Source organism: Melanostigma gelatinosum, assembly GCF_949748355.1.
Source record: "Melanostigma gelatinosum genome assembly, chromosome: 7".
NCBI classification, from domain to species: domain Eukaryota; kingdom Metazoa; phylum Chordata; class Actinopteri; order Perciformes; family Zoarcidae; genus Melanostigma; species Melanostigma gelatinosum.
In genome coordinates, this window is record NC_136640.1 from 10,827,222 (window position 1) to 10,852,135 (window position 24,914).

General features: G+C 42.5%; 1 protein-coding gene across 1 annotated transcript; it reads left to right on the plus strand.

Moving 5' to 3' along the window:
• The first annotated feature begins 342 nt into the window (after positions 1-342).
• Positions 343-24,880, plus strand: vps53 (VPS53 subunit of GARP complex). Its single transcript, XM_079272561.1, has 22 exons — positions 343-444; positions 971-1,051; positions 1,605-1,654; positions 1,752-1,818; positions 7,337-7,423; positions 8,003-8,118; positions 8,757-8,876; positions 11,008-11,086; positions 11,235-11,378; positions 11,466-11,608; positions 12,168-12,309; positions 12,999-13,097; positions 13,640-13,734; positions 14,797-15,039; positions 16,668-16,815; positions 17,156-17,238; positions 17,351-17,429; positions 17,579-17,727; positions 17,826-17,895; positions 18,100-18,237; positions 22,322-22,426; positions 23,069-24,880. Exons 1-22 carry the CDS (start codon positions 358-360, stop codon positions 23,234-23,236), a joined length of 2,493 nt encoding a protein of 830 aa, XP_079128687.1. The 5' UTR covers positions 343-357; the 3' UTR covers positions 23,237-24,880.
• The last annotated feature ends 34 nt before the right edge of the window (positions 24,881-24,914 follow it).

A 24,914-nucleotide genomic window follows, 5' to 3' on the forward strand; every position in this document is an offset into this window, starting at 1 on the left:
ATTTGTGTGACTCCCTGCCTCTAATTGTCACATCTTGCCAACCGATAATTTATCAAAGGCCTAGTTATAAACCCATATAATCGACGTATTTACCACTTTGTTGGAGCATTCATGTGCACTTTCAAAAGGTAGATGGATCTGACCAAAGATTGAAATTGCACCCAATGACAGACAGGAAAGGGAAGCGGGTGAAAGATGAAGCGAGAGATGGGTGTTTTGTTAAAATAATCCGTCGCTCAAAATGTTACTCAGATTTCCGACAGCCATGAAAGCACCGCTTTTCCAGCGTCGCCTGGTTTCCCAGAAGCCTCCTCACCAGGAAGTGGTATGCCGGAGAGCTCTGGTTATGTTTTGACAATGATGGAGGAAGAAGAATTGGAGTTTGCTGAGGATTTGGAGGCTATATTGCATCTAACCCCAGAGGTGCAACTAGCCATTGAACAGGTAACGTTAGCCGTTTGACCTCGTTACCTTTGCGGGTTTTTAAACACTGTTCACCGGGTGTTGCTAACAGACCAGCTGTGTTATCAGGCTAGTTGGATGTGACACTGACGTTACTGTGTTGTGGCCGCTAACGACAGCTTTAAAATACCGATTATACTATATAAACATAATTTAGCTGAAGAAACGTTTGTCGGGTAGTTTAACTAGATATTGGGGTGACGTCAACGTCAGCTGAAAATAAAAAATACGTTTCAAAGCTGGATTTACCTGTTACTGTCACTCTTATGAGGCTTTTGTAGTGAATGTTAGGAAAACATTAGCATCTGTAGTTATTTATACATGACTCATTTAACGTTAACAACGTATATATGTACAGGTTGTCTGTAATGTAATGACCGTTGAATAACGACGACGTTAGGCCAGTAGGAGTCATGAAGTCATCCCAATGAATACACCATATTGCATATTCAGTGTAATTGTGTCTGTCACTCTCTGACTAACTGTTTTTTTGTCCCTTGTGAACAAGGTGTTTCCCAGCCAGGACCCGCTGGACAGAGCAGACTTCAATGCTGTAGAATACATCAACACACTGTTCCCCACCGAGCAGGTACACTGAAGTGACACAGAAATATCTGCAGCCAGACTCACCCTGGTGTCATGCAAACTGATATCCATTTTAGTGTGAAACCTAAAAGAATGTGTTTTTTTTATTGTATATGTGGTTCATAATATACTTAATCCATATACATGTCTGTGTGTATACTCTATCACCATGAGGGGTCACTGTAGTTTGTGCTTATATTAATAAAAGGGCTCCTAGTAGTCTGCATACCTTTTTACCTAATTTGATTTTGTGTGTAGTTATATATCAGGTGAGGGGTTACACATGTAGATATAATGGAACATCTTTTTTATAATTTGAAGCAAAGTAATCGGCTTGTTTAAGCACAAATGCATTAAACGCTACAAAGTATGTATTTCTTTGCAGATGTGTTTTGTTTTGTGTAAAATATAGGGTCCACAGCACAACATATTAAAGAACAGGATCATATAATAAAGTGTATTACTGATAGAAAGGTGTTTGTTTGTTCATCCATTCTCCTCTGTTTGTAAGGTTGCTTCATGTTTCCCTGATTTCTTGTCATTGTGTTTCCCCTCAGTCTTTGGCTAACATTGATGATGTCGTAAACAAGATCCGACTGAAGATCCGGTGAGTCGACGTCATTGACTTGATAACGCATTTCTTGCTTCTGTCTGTAGTTTACCCTCAGTCTGACTTTTGCCATCTTTTGTGTAACATACGATAGGCACCTGGATGACAACATCAGAACAGTTGTGAGAGGCCAGACCAATGTGGGCCAGGATGGCAGACAGGTCAGTCGAGCTGAAAGTCATATGGGGACCAATGGTCAAATTGCAATCTCTGAACCCACCGGCTATTGTGTGACGATGTAAACACTGAGCAGCACACAGAAATGCTGGCTGTACCTGACCCCCAAAACATATAGCCCCTTGCCCCCAGAGGCTTATCTGTTATGAGTTGCTCACAAAGGCTGATTGATATTTGTGTTGGTCTTAGTTTGTAAAGAGTATTGTTACTCACACATTATTGTAGAAACATGTAGACATTGCATGCCCTGATGGGGGATAATGGGGGAGATTACCAACTACTTTTGCATATTTTACTTACAAACCACCAGAACTGTTCATCACTTGTGGTGCTCAAAACAGTATCCTTAGAATAGTGCCACTGGTTGCTCCCAACTCAGAGTCAACCCGTTCGTCTGCTCATTCCACTCTCCACATTGCTTCCATGGAAAAGGACAAGATGACTCAGAACCATTCCCACTGCTCAAACTGCCCCTCTCCACGAAATCACGTCTGGGAACTATATTCTCGTATGTAAATACTTAAACTTCTTTTAAACCCAGGCTTTTGAGCCTTTGCCTCTTCTTGTGGGAGGATGACGGAAAAAAACCAGCCCTTGCTGATTCAATCCAAGTCCTCGCTCCATCAAGGAGTTGTGACTTTAAAGGAATGTGACACCTGACGGGTGAGTCGTGTACGTTGTGACCAGTTGACATGATTAGGTGTGCGTTGTCGTCAGGGTGTCTGGCCCGGTGGCCCCGTCTTTCCCAGTTAGCTACCGTTTGGTCGCGGAAACGCTCCAAATCCCCTCCAGACCAATAACATTATACAGTCACACACAATCATTTTAGTTTGTTTTTCCAACCCCACAGTGCCATTCCAACATTTCCAGTGGGAAATCCTTTCTGCAGACGGAAAGACGGGAGAGGTGTACATTTCAAGATGGCGATTGAAACATAAAGACAGCAGTAGAATAAAAGCAACAAGATCAGCAATTTAGTCATTTCTGCTGTTGACTGAACTCACTCACTGAGCTAAATGCAATCCCAAGGTTGAAATCCTAGACGGCAACATTTATGCAGGAGGGAGAGAGAGCAAGACAGGAGGGAGAGAGCAAGACGGGAGGAGAGGGAGCAAGACGGGAGGAGAGGGAGCAAGACAGGAGGAGAGGGAGCAAGACAGGAAGAGAGGGAGCAAGACAGGAGGAGAGGGTGCAAGACAGGAGGGAGAGAGAGAGAGCAAGACAGGAGGAGAGGGAGCAAGACAGGAGGGAGAGAGAGGGAGCAAGACAGGAGCAGAGGGAGCAAGACAGGAGGGAGAGAGAGCAAGATGGGAGGGAGAGAGAGCAAGATGGGAGGGAGAGAGAGCAAGATGGGAGGGAGAGAGAGCAAGACAGGAGGGAGAGAGAGCAAGACAGGAGGAGAGAGAAAGTAGGGGAAGTCTGAGCTGAGAAAAGCTGAAGCAACTCCAAGATAACTTGGCCACACAGCAGCGGTCCCTTTCACATGAAAACATCATCAAAGTAAGCTGCGGAGTGGCCGTGGTAATTGCTAAACATGACAAACCTTTTACGGAATGTGAGGTTATCAAAGACTGTGTTATGAAAATAGCAGAAAACATTTGCCCCGAGAAGAAGACAGAGTTTGCTAATGTTTGCTTGGCTCGTAACACTGAAGAGCTATCATCAGATACGAAGAGACAACTTGATTTTTTTCGTGAGCCTGTTTCATGTGTGTTGAATTTAAATGTTAGACAACTTTTCATCACCCTCACTAAGTCATATTTAAGATTGTCTTGAGGTGAGAATATTGGTCGGTTCCTATGTAATTAGCTTTTAGATGGCTTGTTCTTTGTTATCTGACTTTCAAGATGTGAAAGAAAGGCAGAATAGTTGTTGAGATGTGTTCACACATGAATGCTTACATTTGGTTACATTGCTATTTGCTGTCATTGAAAATAAAATGATAAAATAACAATGTATGTATAGGCTACTTGTATTGTTTAAAATAATGTCAGCAGGGACTGTTGGCCCTTGGGCATTTTCACATTATCAAATTTGGCCCTCTTTGAAAAATGTTTGGACACCCCTGCCATACGCTGTTATAGAATATATATATATATATACGCTGTTATAGAATATATGTATAAAGTTTGATCTGAAAAGTAACTAAAGCTGTCAGACAAATAATAGTGGGGTAGAAGTAGAAAATTGCATAATATGGAAATAGTCAAGTAAAGTACAGGTAACTTGAATTTGTACCTGAGTACTTGAGTAAATGTACTTGGTTACATCTTCTCAGCACTCTTACTCTTATATGTTCTAAACAGTTGCTTTCTTTCTTCTGCCTCCTAATTTATGATGTTTATGACTTTTAGTTTTCTGTATTTATATATATATAGATATATTATTAAGTGTCACACTCTACATACCTTATCAGTCTGTGCCTCTTATGTTTTTCCAGTATAGCCTATTGACTCTAATCTGACTCTAACATCATCTGCAAACACCAGCTGCGCCAAAATGTCTTTTCGCTTTGCAAATGGAAAAGCATTCAAGGAAATGTGTTGCAGCGTATTTATAACAAAGTACATTAGAAGAAGTGGTGCTTTTGGGTATTATTTACTGTCAGGCTTAGCTACAGTTAAACAATTGTTTTGACACGAGGACGGCTTCCATACAAAAGCACTTCATGTGCTATTCTTTCCTCTGTTAAGTGAAGCGCTCTTCTCTCTTTAAACTGTCTCTTTAAAAATGTTTACATGAAGCGTTGTGCTCAGGCAATGATCCAACTGTCAAAATAAACCTGTTTGGTTGATCAGATTTATTCTATTCAGAACTTACGCTGATGTCTGTCAGAGGGGGAAGTGCATCCAAAGCCTTGTTTAAGCCTTGTTCCATAATACCACCTATATGTGCCTTGGGACCTGTGCTTCTCATTGCATGTTAGGGACACACGGACTCGGTGTGTTTGTGTGTGAGAACAGACAATAATCTCAGGCAGGGAGGCGCCTGCAGGGCACTGGTCTCTCTCTGCTTTCCTCAAGGCTAAATACAGGAAATGAGCGCTAGGAAGCGAGCCAGATTGACTCAGCTGAGTTTGCATGAGCGACAATTGCAGCCTTGGATGTTCTGGCCTCTTCTGCATGCACTTTGTTTGCTCAAGAAGTCCTCCGGGGAACCTCTCGAAAGATTCAGTGGCACTCCCTTCCTCCTCACTCTCAGATCAAAGCGTAATCACATAACCTACCTGCTTCCCCCCCCCCCCCCCCCCCCAATTTATTTATCCAATCACCCAACAACCAAAGGGTGGCTTAAATCATAAAAAGAAGGATGCATGCAAGCTACGGTCAGCTGCTGCTTATCTTTATTGAAGAAAGGTTCTCCGTCTGGCCTCCATGGCACAAAATCATATTACACAGAGTAAATTAAGTTTTAGCTTAGTTTAAGGACATGCAGGTTCACACTCTCCATGGAGGGATTAATGAAAGGAAATGAATTATGAACTCAATTAAATTATTATTATTATGTCAACATGTCTCTTTGGTGACTTCATGACCTGGTCGTATGGCGTCGTGTTGACTGTGTCTCCGCGACACTGTCACCAAGTGCTGCGCTTTGGCTGCAATCAGGAGGGAGAATTAATCCTCTGCTGCCAGTGCAAGCTGTATTTATGTTTGTGCAGAGGTGCTTGTAAACTCGGTAGATTCCTTGCACAGTTGGTGCCGGCTGTTAGCATTCCGAGAGCGAGAGAGAGAATGGGGGGGGGGGGGGAAGAGGGAGTGTGTGAATTTGAGGAGAGTCAAGTTGTGTCACAACAAATGGTCAAGTGAAGCCAATTACCTTAGCATCAGATGTCAGAGCACAATCTCTGTTTAGGACCATCAAAGAGCAGCTGCCATGTCAGATGATGGGGAGATATTAAAATAGCAGGTTAACTATCTGACAACTGTAACTGTCTAATGTTATCTGATCCAGTCCGGCTTTTACAGGCTGTTAAATCTGCTAACAATCTCTCTTTAGCCTTTACAGCGACAGCGATTTAGATTACATTATATTACAGTTATTTAGCAGATGCTTTTATCCAAAGCGACTTACTTTGTGTGTTCAACATCGGTATTCAAGAGAACTACTCGTCACCAGAAGTCATAAGTGCATCTCCTTTTTTAAACAAGCATCTAAGAGCATAAACCAGAGCAAAAGTACAGCGCAGAAACAAAGTAGTATGAATACAATAAGTGCAACAAACTAGTATAAATACAATAAGTGCTAAGTGGAAGGCTCACGGTAGTACTTCTTGAAGAGGTGAGTTTTCAGCCTGCGCCGAAAGATGGGCAGCGACTCTGCTGTCCTGAGGTCAGTGGGGAGTTCATTCCACCTCTGTGGGGCGAGGACAGAAAACAGCCGTGACCGGGTCGATCAGCCGCAGGGACCTCTGAGCGAGAGGCAGCAGAGCGAAGTGGTCGGGGGGGGGGGGGGTGTAGGGCTTGACCATGGCCTGGAGATAGGAAGGAGCTGTTCCTTTCACTCCCCTGTAGGCGAGCACCAGAGTCTTAAATGGGATGCGAGCTGTTACAGGGAGCCAGTGTATACGGAGAAGGGAAGTTGTGTGGGAGAACTAAGTCCTATCAATGTCAGATATCTAGATAGCTCCACAATTAGTCTGTAAACCAGACCTGGAAACAGGCATAAGAGGGCTTTTTTTTGCCAGTGGTGAGTGTGGATAAGAAAATATCCTTGGAAATTCGACCCAGGCTGGCACACAATGATTCCTCACACAGCCTTGCTTCTCACAACAAAGTATTATCAGTGTAGCATATTCTTAGGTAATTTAGGAAAGTTAACGGGACGTTTATGTTTTATTTTTGGGATGACACATTTTCATGAAAAGGTTTCCACGTTCTCTGCCCATGAACTTGTGGATGAAAGAAAATCCAGACTGTCCCTTTCGTTAAATTTTTGACATTTCCAGCGGACACGGGAGGCGTTTGTTAATTTGACTAAATCACAATTATAGCACAGTACAGTCTGCTAGGATTTGTTTCGGATGAAGATAGAAACATATTTTATCCGCTTAAAGACACGCGTGTATTGCATCTCGTGGAAGCACCAAACAGCAGAAGACTTGTTTTATCTTGTCTGTACCGTTTGACTCGCCACTGCTCAACTGATTAACCAGCCAACAGATAGAGAACTCTGTAGCTGTCGGCTCAGTCGAGCTGAGGAGTGAGAAGTTTCTCATCCCTTTCTTCTTTTTAAAGGTTATGGTCCAACAGCTCTGTTTGGTTTTCCTTTTAGTCCTCCACTTCCTGCTGCTGTTCCTGCTTAGTGTGTTTGTCTGACACGATTAGTGATGGACTGAGCTGGACTTTGGTGCTAGACTTAAGTCCGAACTTAAAGCTTATTTTGTTGTGTTGCCCATTCCTAAGAATACAGACAGACACACACTATCTGTGTCTCTTTTAAACACCAGTTGAAATTGGGTCTTCTCTGTATATTTCATATTGCTCTGTTTGTTTTGCGCAGGCTTTGGAAGAGGCCCAGATCGCCATCCAGCAGCTCTTTGGCAAAATCAAAGACATCAAGGACAAGGCAGAGAAGTCTGAACAAATGGTATGAACACACACACACACACACAAAGGTGGCCTGTTAAAGCGTATAAGGGACATGATCCATGACCCTAGCACAGGGTAGATACACCCTGTATCCTTCCGATACAATAGAGGACAGTGGGAGGAGTTATTTATAGTTGATGTAATGCACCTTCCGTGTGTGTGTGTGTGTGTGTGTGTGTGTGTGTGTGTGTGTGTGTGTGTGTGTGTGTGTGTGTGTGTGTGTGTGTGTGTGTGTGTGTGTGTGTGTGTGTGTGTGTGTGTGTGTGTGTGTGTGTGTGTGTGCGCGCGCGTGTGTGTCAGAGGAAGGCTGGTGGGCTGGGTGTGTAAAGAAAGGACGAGGGGGAGATTGGCAATCAGACCCTCCCTCAGGAGGCATGTAGGAGCAATGATTTCCCAAACCAATGGGTGTGTCGTTCATCTGGCTCTGTTTCTCTTTGTTCCATCACTCCATCCAGTGAATCATCTACATTTGTTCACCTTCTCCTGCTTCTTCTTTTCCCATCTCTGCACTTTTATCTTCTCCTGTCTTCATGCGATTTACGACCAACCTGTCTGACTTGTTCCTCTTCCTGCACAGGTCAAGGAGATTACAAGGGACATAAAGCAGCTGGACCATGCCAAGCGCCACCTAACTACATCCATCACCACCCTCAACCACTTGCACATGTTGGCAGGGGGTGTTGACTCTTTAGAGTGGGTACAATCACATTTCACGATTCACCCTAAAACGTATTCCACCATAATAGAGTATTTAGGGTTGTTGAGTGGCTCTGTAGTTGTGACATGCCCTCTCTGTTTTAGGAAAAATGATTAGTTGCTGCCAGTACAAAGCAGGTCTTTTATCAAACCTCGTAAAACCCTGAAACCACAGGCTGAAGGATGAGTTTTACTGCAGTCCAATCTGTTTTCAGCAATGTCGGCAATTTCCCAAAACCTTGGGGTTAAAGCAGCTAACGTATATTGATGAAATTGACGAATGATCTGGTTTAACTGCAAAACAAGAAGAAAATCTCATAAAATGTCACCTTTTTCCAGACGGGTGGAAAGAAAATCACACTGTCCAGTGCCCACAAAAGGGCTTAATCATTTTAATCTCTAGTATCCATATTCTGTATTCTGTATGCAAAGCTATGCTGGATTTGTCTCACCTTCAGCTGATGTTATGAATGAATTTACACTTGTGAGAGATATACAGCTTGATTGATGCTTGGCTTATTTATTTACACAGCTGTGTGGCATAACCACTTTACAATTCTAGCATAGAGGATATAAACATAGATATTTTCTTTCTATAATAATAGAAACAAATCACATTTTGTGTTCTGTTCCAGAGCCATGACCAGAAAAAGGCAGTATGGTGAGGTGGCCAACCTGCTGCAGGGAGTGGTCAACGTGCTTGAACATTTCCACAAGTACATGGGCATACCCCAGATCAGACAGCTTTCTGAGAGGTAACTAACACACACACACACACATACTGTATGTGCTCACATAAAGTTATTTCTTCGCGTATTTTACTCAGCTTCACGGTCTCTGAGTGTAGCATAGCTGTAAGAACCGCTCATTTCCAGTAGCCAGTTCAAAGCTCGATCTCTGCTTACAGCTGAACTATTCCATAGCTCGTCCGCTGAACTTGGCTGGAGGTATTTTGTGTATTACATCCTGTTTATGCAGATATTCACACACATGCACGCACAACCCCACACATACAGGAACTCACGGGAAGGAAACGCTGAATCGGGTCTTATTATGCCAGAATTTCTTTCATTGTGAGAGATTAGAGGCATAAATATCTGAGGATTTGTTTGTGTCTCCATATGTAGGTGTGTGTGTGTGTGTGTTTTGTATAAAACACATTTAATACATTATGCGCAGAACAAAGTGCATTGTTACAGTGTTGTTTCCCACAGTCCTAACTGATTACATTTCCATTTTCATATTACTTTCCAAGACCATTGGAATCAATTTGGGACACATTGTCCAAGCTGATGTTCAAGTTCAAAGTAGTGCTGATCCCCAAAAACAAAAAAAGGATGACCATTTGTTCTGTTTGGACTGAGGTGTGGCAGACTGTGTTCATTCCGAACAACAGCTGTGTAGAAGAAGAGACACTGCTGGAGAAACAGATGATAGGAGAGACATGGGGAGGGGGGGGGGGATACAGACAGACAGCTGGACACAAACAGTTAATAGAAAGTAAGTAGAAAAACCTCTCTGACAAAAAAGGGCAGGCTGGATATAGAGGCAGAATGTTGGATCAGATGGTGAGTTCACAGAATTACAGCCCGGAGGAAAAGTAACACCGGCGAGTATTGTTTCCGATATAATCAAACCATTTCTGTATATTTAATGAGAGCAAGACAACAAAAGACACGTTTCTATTACATTCTGAATTCATACATGACGCAAAAGAGTAGACTTACTTTAAATCAGAAAGATGTCTCGTAAAAATATGTAAAAACAAAATTGAGTGGGATGGTAGAATAATTTAGGTGGAATATTTCTGTCACTGAAATTAACTAATTTTAAAACTGAACAGGAATAAACATGAAATACTTGTTTTAATTTGTATGTAGGCTCAAACAAAAGTATCAAAGAAAATAATTTGTCATTCTGAAAAATAAGAGTTTTTGTTGTAAAAACTATACGGGAATTTTCCAGCTCAAAAAAGGCACGGTTCAGTTTTAAACAAATATTACAGTCTAAATGCATATTACAGCCTTGATCTGACATTTTCCATATTCCTTCATTGATAATTCTGTGAAAGAAATTGGCCTTTTGTCCCGACAGTACTTTGAACCGTGACTAAACGGAGTCAGTGCAGCAGGATCAACTCAGATTATTTGTTAATAAGCCTTTTCATCGCTCGATGCTTTCCTTACTGTCTGAACTACACGGTCACTGTCACGGTTCAGCTGTCGGGCACTATTGTATACTACGCGTTAACACATACAAACAAAAAGCAGCCGCAGACTGGACACAGTCAGTCAGGCCGGCTGCTGACAGCTTGCTCTCTGTGACATCAGCTTATCAGAGAGTGAGGCGCATCTTAAACAGGAGCTGGAGAGTCTCATACTCAGTAGCTGGCCAGACACATGTGGGTACTTGAGTCGATAGCCGACAGCGAGCACTTGAAATGAAGGCTCACAGTTCAGTTGCCATCCGTCTGTGATATTATCTGCCCTGTTTATTCTGGACGATTGTCATTGCTCTGGGGTGCTGTCCTCGGATAACCCGGCCTGGATGAACACAGAATCGCTGGACAGGACTCAGATTGTCTCAGTAGCCCTCATTATATTTGCATTTCTCCACCATTCCTGTAGTTTTCCAAATATTTTAAAGTAGCGATTTTATGTGGGTGATGTGACGCTTCAAAAACATTTTTTGGTCTTGAGGTTTTCCACCAAGTAACTTGTAAATAGCGCCTTTCTCTGCAGTTCTTTAAAGAATAATTAAACTATCCATAAAAGGTTTTTATATGTTGGACGCTTCCAACATGAAATTGCCACCATTCCAATATGACATTTGACTGATTGAGAAACCACTGAATCATTTTGTGTCGTTGTTTTCTGTCCATTCCAGAGTGAAGGCAGCTCAGAGTGAGTTGGGTACTCAGATCCTGGCAGATTTTGAAGAATCTTTCCCCTCTCAAGGCTCCAAGGTAAACATGTTGTCTGGGAATCTGGATTTTCAGATCTGTTAAGTTTCCATTTTATTTCTGGACACACTACTTCCATTGATCTCTATTTAGATAATGTTCTTGTCTTGTCCCCCCCCCCTCCGTACAAAACTTTACGTCATCCATCCAGAGACCAGGTGGTCCCAGTAACGTGCTGAGAGATGCCTGTCTGGTGGCCAACGTGCTGGATCTGCGCATTAAACAGGAGATTATCAAAAAGTTCATCAGGCAACACCTCTCAGAGTACCTGGTATTATTCCAGGAAAACCAAGATGTGAGTAAGAATTTTACTTTTAATAATATAAATGATTGAAAAAAAGGTGGCATTTGGGTATTAATGAAAAAGTATCCCGTTGCTCAGGTTGCATGGCTCGACAAGATTGATCGGCGCTACGCCTGGATCAAACGGCAGCTGGTGGACTATGAGGAGAAGTATGGACGCATGTTTCCTGAGGAGTGGTGCATGACGGAGCGTGTTGCTGTGGAGTTCTGCCACATCACCAGGTAAATACACACTCTGACACAGAGTATAAAAACCCATCGAGGAACAAGCGTCACAATTTAAGTGATCTTAGACGATGAATTTTTGGGGTTTGTGGCTTTAGCCTATTTAATGACTATTTCATGCTGTTTGTCTGTCCCCAAGAAAAGAAAAAAGAAAATTAAGTTGAAATATAATTACAAAGGCAGGAATTGAGAAATTGGTTGTGAGACTTCTCTGCATAATGAAGTGAACCACACTGGTATCGCGTGCTTGACTTGAGTCTGTGATTCTAGTGCAGTTGAAGAAGGTGGCATACATGAGCAGTGACCGAGTGCACACACTTCTCAGTCTTCTCCCCACAACTGCACGAGGGAAGAAGGAGAGTGGGCATTGTTTGTGCGTTACTCCCAGCTGCAGCTGACAATAACAAAACATCTGGCCAAAATTGTAGTTGTGTTGCTAAAAGGACAAATGCAAAGATTGTGTACTAACAAGGATCATGGGAAACATTTTGGGATGTCAGAGCATAGAAGTCAAACTGATGACATGTCAACATTTCATTCCATGTGTGTTTCTAAGGGTGGAGCTGGCCAAAGTGATGCGAACACGCGCTAAGGAGATCGAAGTGAAGCTGCTTCTGTTTGCTATTCAGAGGACTACGAACTTCGAGGGTCTTCTGGCCAAACGTTTCACAGGATACACCTTGACGGACATACCTGGAGTGAGAAAATGACACAGAAAAACAATGCATACAGGTCTATTCATAATCAACTACAGCTTGGAAAGCTTTGGTGTTTTAGAAAAATGGTAGCATGCAGATTTTACCCCATTAAGGCAAAATATTTCATCGAAGTTGCTGGTTTTTGTTTGTATTAAAATCACATTTCTGTGAAGCTGCAGATCCGTAGCTTGTTGTGTGCTACACTCACGCACACAAAGAGCACTCTCTTTGTCACAGCTTGAAGAAACCTTTTAGTCCAGGTCAAGTTGGCGTGTGGAGGTAAAAGCGATGCAAAGAGAATGGATGGATTATGATTATTTTGTCGGGGGACATCTAGACCAAGCTTGTTCAGAACTGATAACATTTAGGCTAGTCAGAGGCCCTTTTGTCCTCAGCTCAGTTCACACCCATGCCTGTTTGGTTCTGTAATTCAATCAGGGACTTGGTTGGGTGGAATTTTATAATTGGAGGTACAGTTTCACCAAAGCCTCCCATGAAAATGGTCTCCGTAAACATGGAAGCAAATGATGAAACCTGGATTGTATTTAAAAGAGTTTGTGATAATTACAGAAACAGTTCTGTCCGTTATTCACAGCATGGACTGCCTTAGTGGCAGTAAAACCCTTAATACTGCTCTTAATAATTGAGCAATAGAAAAAAATACTAAAGTTTTATTTGTGCTTTTATAGCAGAAAAAGCCAGAGAGCCCTCTCGAGTCCACTAACCCCTTCCTGGAGGACGAGGGAGGTGAGGATGTGGGCACAGATAAGGACGAGGATCTGGCTAAGGTGAGTTGGCCTGGAAGGACCCCATCGGACCCGTTGTTGCTTTCTCTGATGCGGAGCTTTCTGTAGGCAGCTATGAATGTTTTTTTGTTGTGCTCCTCATAAAGGGAATATGAGTAGAACAGTGGTGTAGCAGCCACATGTGCCTATGAGGCAGTAGTTTGAACACAAGAATATTATCGTGGCTGAAGGATGTTGGGTACACCAAAGGTGAAACTACTCCACTCTAATATAACTGAGTTTAAGTAATACTTCTCATGATAACACAACACCGTTCAACATAACTACAAACTACAGCCTCCAAAAGGATCATTACGTTGAATCCACACCTCTTTAAAACAGTATCAACAAAAAATAACCATTATAGCCTTTATTCAGAGTTAGGTAGCTAAGTGTACTGTATGCATAGGAAGTACATTTCTTCAGTTTCTAACATCTGACACCACCGTATCCTTGAAAACTGTTTGGAGGCTAAACATAAAGTCACTGGTCAGGAGCTGAACCTCAATCCTGTTTTTTCACGAACTCCTCCTCATTCTTTTTAGCCAAGGAAGCCAAAAGCTCCGGACAACCCTTTCCACGGCATTGTCTCGAAGTGCTTTGAACCTCATCTCTACGTCTACATAGAATCCCAAGACAAGTGAGCAACACACACTCATACAAGCCCACCGGGCCAAATTGGGTCGTGGTCCACACGGAGCAGGTTGTGTTTAAAGCTGGCACTTGCCTCCTTTTTCTATTGTCCACTCATCAATCTGATCCCCCACCTCCCATTCTACTTCATGGCCTCTTCTGTCTTTCCATCTCTTGTTCCTGTACATGCCTCTGTCTCCACTGTGGCAGATTTGTTTCCCATTAGCTACACGACCACAGACGCTGGGAGAAAGAGAGCGAGAGAGAGGGAGGTTGAATAAGTGCTGCCACAGCAGATCTGCCTATTTTCCTTCCCACCTCTTTATTTTAATATCTTTTTGGTACCCCTCTTTTTTTTCTGTGTAATCTTTGTTTCATTCTTTCTTCATCTCAATCCCTCCAAATATTTTTTTGTGTTTCTCTCCCTATTTTTTTTACAGTCGTTTTCTGTTTTCTTCCCGCCTCCCCTTCCTCTGTCTTCTACCACCGTCCTTCACTTCTCCTCCATCAGTCCCCTTCCCCAGTCATGCTGATCGCTCCTCATACTGAGCACAGCTCTGGGACTGCTGTGCTTTGCATGCAGCGCCTGGCTCCTGGCTCTCTGGACCGTTAAATGCCGTTTGTCTCTCCGAGGGGACAGGATTGACCTATTCCGCAGCTACAACCTCATTTCAATCCAAAAGCCTGAAACAGGCAACAGCCAGATCAGCCTGTTCCCAGTGGGACATAGCAGGAGAGAACAGTGGCCTGCTTGTTTTGTCCTTGGCTTTAGTTCCAAGATTCAGTAGGATTGGACCACACCAACTGACTGTGGACCTGTTGACTGTAGTACTGAGGATTTTGATATGCTAGGAATATTTTCTCCTATTTATCCATGCGGCACTCTGTCTCTCTGCTTGTTATTTTATCCTTTTATTTATTCTTTGGGGGTTTAGGAACCAATCACATGTTTTTAATGTTTATATTTGATTCATGGAATTCCTTTCATGTGCCTCTAATCCAACCACCCGCGTGCGCATGTGTTTTTGAACCTATGTGGGTTTGGTTGTACATTTTCGGGCATCTGCAGGAACCTGGGCGAACTGATTGACCGGTTTGTGGCTGACTTCAGAGCTCAAGGTCCGCCCAAGGCAGGCACGGAGGAGGGCGGAGCAGTGCTGCCCAGCTGCGCTGACCTGTTTGTCTATTACAAGAAGTGCATGGTGCAGTGTTCCCAACTCAGCACCGGAGAGCCAATGATCGCCCTCACAACCATCTTCCAGAAATTCCTGAGAGAGTACGCTTGGAAGATCCTCTCTGGCAACCTGCCCAAGTAAGAATGGTTCAGGTTTGGTCATTAAAAAAAAGTCCTATATTAGAATTGTCCTTTGTCATGTACCGGTATGTGAGGTTACAGTCTGAACACGGAGCGAGGGATACTCGTGGTTTCCCGTGAGTACACTTTGTCCCATAGTAGAATTAAAACACAGAGAGATTCAATGTAGCAACACAAGGTCAGTCTGAGCGTGACATTGTTGCAAGGTGCTGAATAGACGACAATAACGGTACCTTTCACTGACATTCCTAAAGCAACCAGCTTCAATATAAAGACACGTCAGGAGTGACTTCAACACTATGCTTTGGAAGTTGCTGAAGCCAATATGAAAGAATTAATATGTCCTGTAATGGTCAGTAGATGCTGGCATAAGCCAGCAATGACTTACTCATACTGACAAGTATTGCCTGTGTATTTCTCTGTGGCATAGATCTCCATTACTTTCCAAAAACTATTAAAAACACAGCGTTCATCAATCACACATACACCATCATGCTGACAAGAACACTCACTAGTACTTCAACTGTTTCCATCCATGAGAATCATTACATTTTCTGGGCGGTAACACTAACAGAGATTTAATCAGGATTCATTTTTCATAAACAAGTAAGTCATGCCCATATTTGTTCATTCTTTTGGTATGGCGATGGAGCCGTTTAGGAGTTTAGTTTAAAAACGTAATGTCTACAGTCCTCGCTGTGTTTGATGGATTGGAATGGCATGCTATGAGGGATCTGGCTTTGGTTATGTTGTGGTAAAGCCTAATATGCTACCAGTAAAAACATATCTGGCTCAGTGGCAACATAAGAAATCATCACTGGCTATGGTGAACACAAACACACAGGTGTGCTCTGTTTCTGCTTCTCATGCATGCTAATTACACTCTTGCGCTCTCTGACTAATGTATGCCATACTCTCTGAGCTGGATGCAAACACGATGCTGAGATGCACTCAAAGGCTTTGCAGGAGCGTACACTTGCAGACACGGTCGTCCAATGTGGTGTGCTGTGAATTGGTTTTTGCGAGGTTTGGAGAGAGGCCCTCGAGAGGAGCTTGAGCTATGTTGTGGTTTTCCCCACGTCTCTGTTATGACGTTTATTAATGACTGGGCCGCTGCTGAAGCCTCGTCGGTGCAGCATCCGGACACTTGCGTCTGCTCGTAGTTATGCCTGTTGTGCCTCGGTTATTACTTCTTTACCTGCGGTCACTCAAAGAGTTTTTCTTAAAGCGCAGTGGGCAAAGGAGGTCCACATCAGCCAGTTTTAGGAAAAGCAATACACAGCATCTTGGGGTTCGTCTCAAACCCTGATCCCTCTAATTCACCCTATAACTTAACGGCACACAGTGATCTGTGATCCGAATGTAAACAAAGAGAAGTCACCACAAAGCTTCAAAATACACAAGACTAAACCAGCAATCACTCAAACATTGATGGATACCTTAATACAAGTACTAACACTTTAAATAGTCATTATTCATCATGAGTAGACTCTTATTTATTTACAGTGATGATCAGTTGAGGCAGAAACTACTGATTGGACCTTAAGTAATATCCCCCTCTTTCTCCTACTCTGTCTCTGTTTTACTGATGTTCTCTCCGGTTACGTCTGTCTCGCTCTCTCCAGATCCAACAGTAACAGCGTGGGTCTGACCATCAGCAGTCTGCTGAAGGAGAAAGAAGCCTCAGAAGCTGCAAAGTTCACCGTGGACGAGCTCTGCCTGATCTGTAGCATCCTCAGCACTGCGGAGTACTGCCTGGCAACCACACAACAGGCACGCACACAGAATAAGAATACAGACTTGAGGCCTGAAGAATCTATGAATCCATGCCTTAAGTTGAACTGCAGTGACTGTATATGATGGGGAACATAAGCGATGGCCATCATGTAGCAGTGACACAATGTTTGACCCGTGTTTCATCAGCGTTTTAAGGAACTCACAGTGGCAATTCTGATTGCAATACACCCTTAAAGGTTTCACCCATGCTGTTTTTCAACACACATACAGCAATTTAATTCAGTATTTTTTTTAAAAATAGACCAACAAACATTTGAAAGGGTGCACTCAAAGTACGCTTTTTATGTGTTTATATAAGTGTTTTTGTATGTTCCAGTTGGAAGAGAAACTTAAGGAGAAGGTAGATAAACTCCTGGTGGAAAGAATTAATTTGACGGGAGAGATGGATACATTCAGCACGTAAGTGACAACTACCGGACCAGCAATGTTCCTCGTATCAAAAAAGAGCCGACCTATAAATGTGAAGAGTATGTTTTAATGGTGTTAATTATTTACTGTCTTGTTTTCTCAGTGTGATCTCAAACAGTATCCAGCTACTCGTTCAAGATCTTGATGCTGCCTGTGACCCTGCTCTTACTGCTATGAGCAAGGTTTAACACACACACACACACAAATAGTCACAGTTGCAGGTCATAAAATATAAAGAATATGGAATCTAATACCATTGCCAATCATTAAAATTACATATTTTTGCCTCTCTTACTCTCTCTCTCTCTCTCGCTCTCGCTCTCGCTCTCAGATGCCGTGGCAGAGTGTGGAGCATGTGGGTGACCAGAGTCCTTATGTGACGTCAATCATCATGCACATTAAACAAAATGTGCCGAACATCAGAGACAATCTGGCCTCCACACGCAAATACTTCACACAATTCTGCATCAAGTTCACAAAGTAAGATACACACACACATTCATATGCACATCATTGTTCTATCCATAAGCCGTAGTGTTCCCAAAGTTGATGTATTTGTCACTTCTTTCTTTCCTTAGTTCTTTCATTCCCAAATTTATCAACCACCTGTTCCGATGTAAGCCTATCAGCATGGTGGGCGCTGAACAAGTAAGTCTAATCTATGCTAACGCTTTCCCAAAGCTTCATTTGAGCTGCGCTGTGAGTCATCATCTTAAGGACATTTGAAACCGTACATGCATGTGCGATATTACACGTGTATCAATTCAGAAAATTCATGCTTTACACACGGGTTTAATCTTGAATAACTGTTCTTATGCCGGAGTTTCTGTCTTGTGTATCCACTTCAACCAGCTCCTCCTCGACACTCACTCCCTGAAGACCGTCTTGCTGGATCTGCCCTCCATAGGCTCCCAGGTGCTCCGCAAGGCACCTGCCAGCTACACCAAGATAGTGGTGAAAGGCATGACCCGTGCAGAGATGATCCTTAAGGTGAGGCACCTTAGATGCAAGATGGAAAACCACTCAACCGTGCTCTTAAGGCCAGTCGAGAGACTGTTTCAAACAGTTTACCCATCACGTACAAACGCCGAATGAGCAAAGTAGTTCAACTTCAACACATTATCAGAGCAACTTCATCTTTATGGGACACTTCAGATTTGATGATATTTAACTTGGGTGGCTGAATTCATGCTGGCCATTTGTACAACCAAAGCTTCACTTTCTGACCTTTAAAGGCTCTGAACTTCAGATGGACCCTTTTGTCTGAGTGCGGTCTGAATGACTTGTCTTTAGCTCTTGTTCGCCGTTGTTCAGATTTTGTCATTGAAATTCTGACATATCCAGTTAAACACGAGCTTAAAGTGTTTGTTTTGAGTCACTCACGCAGATTATCTACTTCAAGTTTATTTTGGGCGAAATAATCCTTTAATTGGGTCTTTAACCTCTCTCACAATAGCACTTTATGAGCATGTTTCTATAAAATAACGCACCTCGGGAATAGTAATCGAGCCCATGCTCTACTGGTTCAACAGAAGACACACACACACACACATGTTCCTAAACACAGTATGTGGTTGACCTTAAGCCAGTGGAAAGTTGTGAGTGAGTAAATACGTAGGTACATGCAACCATGCGTCTACTCACGAACACATGTCCAGTAAAACATGGTGTATATAGGATGGACATGATTCTTAGCCTCGCCTCATCATTTACCTCATGAGACCCTGGAGGACAATGGTATGTGGCTGCTGTAGATAAACCACACCCTAATTAACTGTCTCTGGAGTGTACAGAAATGCACACACACACACACGCCTGTCCCTTGATTTACCTTGGCCTCCCGGGAGGCCTTCTTTCCTTCCTGAAGTTATGCTGGTTGGACTGCCTTGACGTTTGTAGCAGTTAGTGTGACCTGCTCTAATCCTGCTATGCTGTGCTATAGTTAATGTAGTTATAATATTGCAACCACATCTTAAAACCTGTCCTAGATTTGGGACTTCAGGCACACTAGCTCTGCAAACCCCTCTCCCCTATTTCAGATTCGATAGCCTCGTTCTACTGGGATGCACGCTGGTCCATGTGGTCTGTTTAAGTCTTTGTTCCCTGGAAAGATGCCCTGAATGCACTGTATATAAAAGAATTTCCACTCATCTGCCACACATTAAAAAGGCTTTCACATTATAGAATTATAGAATGCATTCACATCAGCGTTCACTGTCTAGCTTTTTTCTCTGGATCCGACTGCCAGTGGGCCCCTTCAGCTGGAATGTGATCTTCATGACTTGTGAAGCGGTCTCAAAGACGTAGCTCACACTGCATTAAGGCCTAGAATGATTCGCATCGATTACTGTGACAGCGGAAGAAGACATAATAATCATTCTGGAGGCTAGAAAGCTGATACTGCAAACAGCAAACATCCTTTTGAAGAAAAGTCTTACTGATAATTCGAATGATAGATGAATAATACAGTCCTAACCAATAAGATACAGGCAAACATTGCATTTTGTCCCTGGTAGCAAGAAGGCATAAAAAATTATGAAAAAAACCCACATTTTTGAACGAGCAAAGTGTCTTCTGTGAACGTTTCTGGCCTTTGAGAGAGAAAGCCCATCTGAGTAAAGACAAGCGTTTGTACTGTGGCCGGCATATTAGCCATCAACTGTGCGCAACATCAAGGTTCCTCACAGGTAATTGCTTCCACCTTGGGCTGAGGCTGAAGCCTCTGAAAGACAAACCCATCTAGAGAGGGTCAATACCTCCTCCGTCTAGCCTCAACAATAGTTTTAAATTACACTCTGTGATGCTGTGACTTGAAATCAAATCTGGCCTACCCCCACCAAGAAACACTCGAAGGAGCACTTTAGCATTTTCAAAGCTCACTTTGAGATTCAAGCCAATAGCCCGCTGCAGGACTCCTTGTACATTTCAAATAATTAAGCATAATGTAAATTCTTTCAAGTGGAACCGTGTTCTCTTTCCACGTTTTGATTTATACCCTTGAGATCTTGTTTAAATAGTCCAGAGAGGTAAACTGGAGTGGAAGCAAAGCTTGTGTTTCTACACACTTAGTCCTGAAATCAGCCTTTTTTTTTAAATCTAAACCTCAAGCAGGTCATCTTGTTAACTCATAACTGTTCTATATGCTTTTTTTCCTTCAGTTTTGTAAGATTAAAACTATATTTATAATAGTATTTATTCCTGAAATGTTGGTTAGTGTTTGGTGTTGACCTGTTTGCCATGGCATGTACACAGCTGCACATTTTGATGTTTTTGTGGTTTTTGTTCCACAGTTGATTTGATGATCTCAAACCAATCAAAACTGTCCTGTTGATGTAGCCAACAGGTGTGAAGCAACTATAACCTTGAGTACCATTCTTTTTTTTAGATTTGTTACATGTCACACATTTAGCACACATGGACTAACATGAATATTTATTTTGAGTTTGTGGTGTTGACTCCCGGAGGGGGATGTTTGTCTCTTTAGCTGTGTTCACAATGTTCACCAGCTAGCTGCTAACTTTGTCTCTCAGCTGTTTGGTGCTGGGCAGGCACCACATAGAGGTTTGTCAGAGCTTGTTTGCTAAAAGCAGCAGCCTGCTGCTGAAGTGAGAGGAAGACGGCACCAAAACAAGGAAGTTCTGTGTCCTAAAGCCAAAACAATGAGCTTAAAGCTGCTAAAACGGTCCATAAAGCTGAAGGGAACTGTGATATTAATACGAGCGATCCATTTCACATTACCCGTGCTCATATAATTAATAGTTAATATAAGAATATTGATTGGTGAAGGTTTAAACTGAATATATGGGCTTCAGTTCAGTCTCAAGAGCATTATTACTGTAATTATTTTAGGTTTCCACTGCTTCCATAGTCTTTATGTAGCTGTCAGAGTAAGTACTTTCAGTGTTGAAGAATATATTTGTGTTGTCTGTTTTGAGAGCTCGTGCTCCGTTATGTTCGGAGTTCGTGGGATTCCGTGTGAGACGGCCTCTCCTGGCCGGTACGATGCCTGTGAGACGTGGCTGTTTTCCACGCTCCTCCAGCCCAGCCCACCATAGCTCCAGCTCTCTCTGGCTCTCTCTCCAACCTCTGAAGTTTTCTTCTGGGAAATATTTAAAAGTCAAACCCCCCCTTCCCCACTCTTGTTCAGCCTAAATGCACCCCCCCACTTCCCTCTCCTTACTCAGTTGCTCTCCCTCTCCCTTTTTATGCCCGTGTTCATTCTTAAACTCCCTCTCTTTCTTTCTCTTTTTTTTTTTAACAAGGTCCCTACAGGCCTTTCCTTTGGCCTGGCTCCAGGACAGTTGCTCAGTAAATCACTCAGTCAGCAGGGCTTGTAAGAAAGCGAAGAATTCCACACAATCCTGAGCCTTTCATGCCTGCTCTTCCCTCTCTTTCTACACTCGCTCCCTCCCTGTGCAGCTCACCTTCTCACATACGTTACCTTGTGTAGAAAAGAGTCAACACTGAAAGGACAGGTTGGGTCTTTTTTTAAATTATTTTAGAAGTGAAGGAAAAGAGAAAACATTTTCTTAGATGATCCCTGTGTGCATGTGTATGCATGAGATGGGAGGCGGTGGTCTGTCGGCCATGTGTTGGTCTGCCTTCTTTGTAGCGGCTGCAAGAAATGCTACCCGATCCACGTTTTCCTCCCCAGTCTCTATTGTTAGGGAGGGAAAGAAAATAGAATCCAATCCAGAAAGACATGTGCCCCGTTTAAACCCTTTCTGCCTGGTCTTGACGAATGCAGATTTTTGCCCAGACACGTTATAACCGCAAAATAATTACCGGTGAAACCAATTGTTGCCCACCGATGCGTGGAGTAATTGCCGTGTAAAAAGGGGGGAAAAAAAGAGAGTGAGTACTGGGCTCCTAAATACAGAACCATAGTCTCAACTTTGTTTGCTGCCAGGACTATACTTGGTTTGTCAGTTGTAGTCCCCCCCCCCTCCCTCATTTGAGCCCTAGCTGCCCCATGTGGGATCATTTAAAGATCACTTGGGTCGTTCCATGATGGTTCACAGAAAAGGAAGGGAGGGGGGGAAGAGAACCAACATTAAACTCTACTTTTCCGCAGGTGGTGATGGCCCCACATGAACCGCCAGTGGTGTTTGTTGATAACTACATCAAGCTCCTGGCTGATGGAAATCCTGAGACCTTCCAGAAGATTCTGGACATGAAGGTCAGTAGGTTTCTACTGTACCAATGATGTAAAGACAGAGTTAGACATTTTGGGAAATCCGGTTATTTGCTTTTTCTGTTGGGAGATAGATGAGAAGATTGATAATACTCTCAAATATGTAGCTTCAATATGGACCTGGACCTGCTTAACTCATCAGCTAGACAGGTTCTGTTCGAAAGGTAACTAAATCTGCCCACCAACACCTCTAAAGTTCACGAATTAACATCTGCTCATAACCATCCATAAAACTACAAGTTGTAGTATTTATCACTTTGTTTTTTGTATTAATTAGTGAACTTTAGAGGTGCTGGTAGGTGGATTTGTTTAGCTCTGAACAGAACCAGGCTTGTATTTATCTTGTCATGTAACTTTAGTCAAAAAAAAAGCATACAAGCATTGTTTCCAAAATGTAAAGCTGTTGCTTTAACATTGTAATATTGCATTATGTCTCTAAGTTATCTCGTCTTTTTTTTTTATTTTTCCCATAATTCTGTTTAGCATATGTTTTCTAACATGTTCCTGTGAACCAACACACTCCAAGTTTAGCGGTTTCCTCTTGTTTTTGCGTTCTAAGATTACATTTTTTTTAATATCTTGTGATTTGCCCTGTTTGTGTGTACTTGTGTGTGGATGTCTGTGTAGGGTCTGAAGCGCAGTGAACAGAGCAGCATGCTGGAGCTCTTCAGGCAGAGGCTACCCACTCCACCTTCCGGGGCCGACGGCGGGGCCTCTCTCTTCAGTTTCCCCACCCCTGAACAGGAGTCCTCCCGCATCCGCAAACTAGAGAAACTCATCAAGAAGAGACTGTGAACAGACGCACGTTGAAATTGCATCGTGAAAATGAAAAAGGGCTGCTGGCTGGGATGGTAGTCACGTCTTTTTTCTTTTTTTTTTATTGTAATTCATCTCAAAGACATTCAGTTATCGTGGAGAAAGAGCAAAAAGTTGACTGACAGTAATAAGAACCCACGCTGACGTCGGAATATGAAGAAACTTCCTCAAATGCTACTTGTTCCATATGTAACTTACTTCTGCAACTTCCTACCTTTCTTTTCATGACACCAATGTCTTGAGTTTTGTAACATTACTACATCATTGCACATTACTACATGCACTCAGAAAAACTGCCTCTTGGGACATGTCTAATCCACAATGATTACGGGAAGCCTGATCTTAATGAAAGGTGATGTTTTCTGAACACAACATATTTCAATGGTAGCCATGGGTTCCCCTCAACTATTTTAACTTCAAGTAATGGATACCAGGTTGAAATTCATGTGCATGTCTGTCAGCCATTGAAGTGGACACAGGTGATGGGGTTGTTTGTGTGAACGGTGGCCTAAAATGAGTCACTGACTCCGGGTTTAGAGTCCCCACGTCTGGGACAAATAGAATCTTTTGATTTCCTTCATCATCAGTCCGATGTGACTGTGATTCTCTTAATATTTAAAATCCATCTACCGTTAGGTTGACTTGAAAATGAGAACCAAGTCTTTTCAGTTGGGCCGTTGCCTGGGCAGTACACTATATAAGTATGTGTACCTAAGTATGTTAGTATACCAAGTATATGTACATAAGTATGTTAGTATACCAAGTATGTGTACATAGGTATGTTAGTATACTCAGTATGTGTACATAAGGGCACATATGTGCAGCCAGTCTAATTTGTTTAACAGTCCAAAAACATTCTTTGATAATTTAGTCCTCCGTCTCCTTTGCAGCGACATGTAAACAAGGTTTAGTTCTAGTGTATCCAACATATCCATCGGACAACAAAATGCTCCGTGTCCTCTGAAGTTGCACCCTCACGAATCCTCTTCAATGTCCAATACATCAGTCTGGAAGAAAGCAAAAATCAGCTATTTATTTGAAGTCAATGCCCTGATCGCTGATTTTAATGCCAGTGCCTCTCAGTTGTAGTTGCTCAAGTCAATGTAACTGCATTAGTGTACACCAAGGGGTAGGCAACGGTAGCGTAAACAATGACACACTAAGTGTGCAAGAGAGTTTTTTGGAAATGTTTGATTCTTTTTTTTCCCTTGCAGGAAGACCCACCATACTCTGCCTCTGATTGGCTAGTACTTGTCTTCTTTGCTGAATTGTATTACTGATTAACAAGATTGGTGGTATTAATGATTTCAACTCAGATATGGTTGTTCTAATCAGCCTTCTTGTATACTGTCGAATAAAATTACAATGACCTGATTTTGGGAGAAAATTTGTGTTTTTTAAACTATTACTAAATTACAGATCCATTGGATATTTAATTGTTGATGTGCCATAATTCAACTTAAAGGTAACTTTGATGTTGATATTTCACACACAACAAAAATGGCACATCTTATCAAAAAGGTTGCCTGCCCCATGGCGTACACATCAACGCCTTCAGGTACAAGACGTTGCTTCTTTGTATTGTATGTTACACGCACAATTGTTGAACACTATTAAAATATTACCGCCACTATCCTCCTTGTGCGTCATGAAATGT

Excerpts from the sequence above, each read along its gene's own strand:
- vps53 (XM_079272561.1), top strand. The coding sequence starts at position 358 with ATGATGGAGGAAGAAGAATTGGAGTTTGCTGAGGATTTGGAGGCTATA. Across the intron at positions 7,424-8,002 it reads CAGAGAAGTCTGAACAAATG|GTCAAGGAGATTACAAGGGA; the intron begins GTATGAACACAC and ends CTTCCTGCACAG. Across the intron at positions 22,427-23,068 it reads AGAAGATTCTGGACATGAAG|GGTCTGAAGCGCAGTGAACA; the intron begins GTCAGTAGGTTT and ends ATGTCTGTGTAG.